The sequence below is a fragment of the Micropterus dolomieu genome, linkage group LG08 (genome assembly GCF_021292245.1).
Source record: "Micropterus dolomieu isolate WLL.071019.BEF.003 ecotype Adirondacks linkage group LG08, ASM2129224v1, whole genome shotgun sequence".
In the NCBI taxonomy this organism is placed as follows: Eukaryota; Metazoa; Chordata; class Actinopteri; order Centrarchiformes; family Centrarchidae; genus Micropterus; species Micropterus dolomieu.
The window spans coordinates 8,204,547-8,210,209 of record NC_060157.1 but is presented as its reverse complement, the minus strand read 5'-3'; the positions used below and the strand labels follow the sequence as shown (position 1 = coordinate 8,210,209).

The window sequence follows — 5,663 nt, the reverse complement described above, 5'->3', positions numbered from 1 at the left end:
TAGGCTCAAAGTGTCACACTCTAATCAGCTAATTAATCCAAAACACCTGCAAAGGGTTCCTGAGCCTTTAATTGGTCTCTCAGTCTGGTTCAGTGGAATTCACAATCATGGGGAAGACTGCTGACCTGACAGTTGTGCAGAAAACCATCATTGACACCCTCCACAAGGAGGGAAAGCCTGAAAAGGTATCTATGAAGATTCTCAGTCATCCAGGCCTTCCTTTTAAAGGTAATTGCAAAAGAAGTTGGACGTTCTCAAAGTGCTGTATCAAGGCACATTAATAGAAAGTTAAGTGGAAGGGAAAAGTGTAGAAGAAAAAGGTGCACAAGCAGCAGGGATGACCGTAGCCTGGAGAGGATTGTCAGGAAAAGGCCATTCAAATGTGAGGGGGAGCTTCACAAGGAGTGGACTGAGGCTGGAGTTACTGCATCAAGAGTCACACAGACGGGTCCTGGACATGGGCTTCAAATGTCGTATTCCTCTTTTCAAGCCGCTCCTGCACAACAAACAACGTCAGAAGCGTCTTACCTGGGCTAAGGAAAAAAAGAACTGGTCTGTTTCTCAGTGGTCCAAAGTCCTCTTTTCTGATGAGAGCAAATTTTGCATCTCATTAGGAAACCAAGGTCCCAGAGTCTGGAGGAAGAATGGCGAGGCACAATCCAAGATGCTTGAAGTCCAGTGTGAAGTTTCCACAGTCTGTGTTGGTTTGGGGAGCCATGTCATCTGCTGGTGTTGGTCCACTGTACTTTATTAACTCCAGAGTCAGCGCAACCGTCTACAAGGACATTTTAGAGCACTTTATGCTTCCCTCAGCAGACAAGCTTTATGGAGATGCTGACTTCATTTTCCAGCAGGACTTGGCACCTGCACACACTGCCAAAAGTACCAAAACCTGGTTCAATGACCATGGGATTACTGTGCGAGATTGGCCAGCAAACTCGCTGAAGGCCGCTATTGAAGCATCCTGGTCTTCCATAACACCTCAGCAGTGCCACAGGCTGATGGCGTCCATGCCACGCCGCATTGAGGCAGTAATTCATGCAAAAGGGGCCCAAACCAAGTACTGAGTACATATGCATGATACTTTTCAGAGGCCTGACATTTCTGTATTTAAAATGCTTTTTTTTTCTTGATTTAATGTAATATTCTGATTTTCTGAGATTTTGAATTTGGGGTTTTCATAAGCTGTACGCAATTATATCAAAGGCTTGAAATATCTCACTTTGCATGTAATGAGTCTATATAATATTAGTTTCACGTTTTAAGTTGAATTACTGAAATAAATTAACTTTTGCACGATATTCTAATTTTGAGTTTCAAAAATATATATACACACGCTAATTTATATATATATATATATATATATATTTTGATCCTAGGTGATTGAAAAGCACATGCTGTATTATAAATAGACTGCAAGCATGCATAATGAAGTAGAGCCCAACCGATACTGATATGAGGATTTTAAAATCCAATATTCTTTTCCTTTTCAAAAACACAAACTAAGATTAACATTTGTTATGTGTAATTATGAGACCTCACCAAGATAACATGACATAATGCAGTTTAAAAATAAACTTCTTTTATTATTATAAAAAGCACTCTGAACAAAAGTACAGTTGATTATGTCCACTGGTTGCTGTGTTTTGTGGTGGATTTTTGGCTTCCAAATGTGTGTTGTCAACAGGGGAGTTGCAGAGTGCCCTCTGCTGCACAAACTATGCAACAACAACAAGATTGAATGATTTGCCTTCAGTCTCTTCATTTCGTCATTTATCGGCTCTTATAAACACAGATAACAATTTATCTGCTCATATCAGCCAATATCAGCACACCAATTTATCAGTCGGGCTCTATAATGAAGCATTACATACTACAGAAAACAAAGGCACTGACTCGTCATTGTGCCTTGAGGTTGTAGTCAGGAGACTAATCTGTGTTGATAACTTTAACAGATGCTCGTTCACTTAAAAAGGTGATTCATATTAAAAGTCTCAAGGTGACAAATATAGGGGATGCTAACTTACACGCTCAATTGTCTATAATGATCTGTTTAATAAGAGTCTTGCTTTGGTCTGATGTTACCAATTCCAGAGAGTCACTTTTTATATAAAGTTTGTGATAATGAAGGGTCTGTACCTAATGCCACGTGCCAGTGTTCTTGCAGAATTTTGTTGAGGTTCCTGCAGACAAGCTGGATGGCGTAAAGAGAAAATGACCAACCGCCAACAATCAGCACATAAAAAGGGCTTTTCTGTGGGAACAACAAACACAAAGGGTACAATAACTAAGTATGAGACAAAAGTGTTTTAACCTATAAAATCAGGGATATTTGAGGATAATGAAATACCTTACCTTTGGCAAAAAGCGTGCCAAAATGAAAAAGAGGATGATGAGAGAGGCGATCATGCCTGTGCTCATACCAGCAGAGTAGAAGAAGACTTGACTCCTTCATGTAAGGGAGAAAAATTGTTAGTAGAATATCATAATCCTGTTGAATCCTAACAGTGGAACATAAGTAAGAAAAATTACCTGCTGAGTGAGTCTGCACAGATGAACAACAACACTCCAGCAAGGAATACCAAAAACAAATAGATATCAAACTCTGCAAGAAAAAGAAGAACAATGTGTTAGCCATGTAATAGCATGTCACTAACAAGCATATTAATTGTGTTAATCTGTTGTCCACTTACTACGCATGGGCTTGACAGTGTACTGAGTTTTATCAGCAGGGTCGATCTTGAAGCACGTCTTTTTGCTGAACAGACCGATATTAATTGTGGTTTCATTGTGCCGCTCACGTAAAAAGCTCTGGAACCAGCCCCAGACACTGAAGCGCTCCAGCTCCTGCAGCTCCTCCTCACCTTCCACAGTTTCCACATTAAACACGTTTGAACTCCACACTTTGACCTGTCAGTAATCTTCAGTTAATATGGACCTAATCAACTGTGGGTTACCATAAGGAATTGTTCAAAATTAAATGCTGTAAATTGAATGCAGAGGCTTCTGTGTTTTCTTGATGTCACAGATCACAACATACAGAATATGTAAGCTTTAAAGCACATTTGCATATTTGTTTGAATTTGACCCCAAGATACCCAGACTTTCTTGAACATTATCTAATTATTTTATGATTGAGAAAGTGCATTACACATGAACTCAGAATATGAACAGTTCTGTATTTGGCTGGGCAACATCATGTAACTTACCTGAATTCTTGTCCATGTTTGCCTCCATGTTGGCACAACAGAGTTCTTGTAACAGAACCTGCTGGACCCTGACATGGCATACTCCTGTCCATCCCGGAGATCAATTACTGGAGGTTTGTTTCCTGGGTGTGATAAGCAGAGGCATGTATGTACTGTAATACTAAGACTGCATCACATATATTTATCAGTTGGCCAGTTTACTGTATGAGAAACCTGTGACATGGACAACAAATGTAAAATATGTCCGTTATCTTAAAAGGCACTCACTTAAGTCATGTATTTGAAGGATAATGCTGACTGTTATTATATATTTGTGTATTGTCCATAAATCATATGAAAAGACCAAAACTAAAAGCACTGCATTGGTCTGTCCCTCAGAACCTATTGACTTCCCTTCTCTCTCTATGGCACCCATTGATTCCTACTTAAAATAGAAACCTGTTTTTTTTCTTGGCGACATATAGTTCATTTCTAAAAAGTCTTGGTAATGTCTTGAAACAGATGGGCAATGTAGTTCTTTGACCTAGAGAATTTCTTTGCATTGTTAGCCTGTATTGTTTTATATTTCCTTGTACATAACAGCTGAATGTGTGTATATATTTCTGTGCATTCATTTATTTATCTTAAATTTATCCATATGTTTATTAACAGGAGCCATACAGATAAACGTTGTTGCATACAGATAAGCTGTGCAACATCTGTAATGTATATCTAGGGAGTCAGGCTGCAGTTCTTGTCCCTAGTTAGGCTTTTAAATCTAGATTAAAACAGGCAACAGTTTGTTTTCTAGCTGCACATCTAACGTTACTTGGATTTTTAATTTTTTGGCCTATTTTGTGTCTGACACCGACAAAGTAACTTACAACCTCAAACCGTTAAAGCTCAGTCGATTCATCAACTCTCTGACAGTCCCAACAACATACCACATTATAAGCTTAGACGAATAAATAAATGAATAACGTTATTACACCACGGTTGTTACCTTCATACTGAGCTTCGTATTTATTAAACAGGTTTAGTGACGGCCTGCTTTTATAATTATGGTGGTTAAGTTAAAAATGACCTGAGGGTGGGGCGCGGCTACAACAGCAAAATACATAATAAAATGTATTTAAATGTCTCCGTTATACAAAGACAGACTCAGAGAACAGGCAGTAATTATCGCGCTATGAGAATAAGTGACACAAAGGCACAGCATCAATTTACTCCTGTAACGTAACGTTAACATACAGTTTCAAATACCAAACACAAGCTAACATGATTTAGCCATGAGCAGTGAAACACGTTTAAAATACGTATCATATTAATTAAGGTCTTTGTTATTGATGCGTAACGCTGCTACTTACCCGTATCTTGGTGTGAGGTTTGAGGTAAAGCTGTAAGCAGCACCATGAAGAATATGAATTTAGCATTTGTAGAAAAGAAACCGTTTATCATTTTCATGCATCCCGCCATGATGATAGCACCATATCCCTCCTCCTATCTTTGGCCCCGCCCCTTCCTCCTTCTTCTTCTTCTTCTTCTTTGTTACGTTTTATGGCGGGTGGCACCCAGCGTTAAGGTGCATTACCGCCACCTACTATGTTGGAGTGTGGACCACAGTTTCTATCCCTTGATAAATAAATAAAATAAAATAAACAAAACATAACAAAACACAACACAACAAAGCAAAACAAAAACATAAAAATGAAAGATGAATTAATGAAATGAAATACTGAATTATTTCACTGGTCACTAAACTCTAATGATCAATCCAGTTTCTTTCAAATAATGAAATAGTTTCCCTACCTCAATGTCCAAGCTGTCTGATTTCCCTCCTTAATGTTTCTCGTTCTCAAGAGAATTTTTCACAGTGAAGAATTACATGTTCTACTGATTCCTCTATTTGACAGTGTTCACATAATCCTGAAGGGTGCTTGTTTATTAAGTGCAGTGTTTTATTAAGTCTAGTATGCCCTACCCTCAGCCTTGTCAAGATATTCTCCTCTTTATTGTTTTTTCTAGCTTCCTGTGCCCACATCCTACTGTAGTATATAGAGATGTCGCCCTGTATTTCCTGTATCCCAGCTGTTCTGCCACTCTTTAATGATGTTTCTTTTTGATTATTCCTTTGGCTTCAGATTTACTGAGTGGTACGCACAAGATCTCCTCATGTTTCAGAGCCTGTTTTGCTAATGCATCCACACCTTCATTTCCCTTAATCCCTCTGTGAGCTGGTGTACATATAAATGTTATCAGCATGTTCATATTTTTAATTCTGTACAACGTTTCATAAATCTCATTAACCATGTCTTGCCTGCTGTAAGATGTAAATGACTGCAGTGACATTAATGCAGAGCAGGAGTCTGTACAAAGAATAACTTTGTAATTCTTCTATCCGCTGTAATGCTGTTACAATTGCCAACATCTTGACTGTATATACAGATAAATGATCTGATGTCCTTCTTTTAACAG

General features: G+C 38.4%; 1 protein-coding gene across 2 annotated transcripts in view; it reads right to left on the bottom strand.

Moving 5' to 3' along the window:
• Positions 1-4,712, bottom strand: part of nemp1 (nuclear envelope integral membrane protein 1) — a 15,393-nt gene extending 10,681 nt beyond the window's left edge. Inside the window, exons 1-6 of one of the 2 annotated variants that reach the window (XM_046055216.1) lie at positions 4,556-4,712; positions 3,210-3,331; positions 2,694-2,910; positions 2,533-2,605; positions 2,356-2,449; positions 2,140-2,254 (exon numbers count right to left, since the gene is read on the bottom strand). In XM_046055216.1, the coding sequence (XP_045911172.1) occupies positions 2,140-2,254; positions 2,356-2,449; positions 2,533-2,605; positions 2,694-2,910; positions 3,210-3,331; positions 4,556-4,664 (730 nt within the window). In that variant the 5' untranslated portion in view covers positions 4,665-4,712. The remainder of the gene's footprint in view (positions 1-2,139; positions 2,255-2,355; positions 2,450-2,532; positions 2,606-2,693; positions 2,911-3,209; positions 3,332-4,555) is intronic. The other variant, XM_046055217.1, reaches the window with a different exon arrangement.
• Between the last annotated feature and the right edge of the window lie 951 nt (positions 4,713-5,663).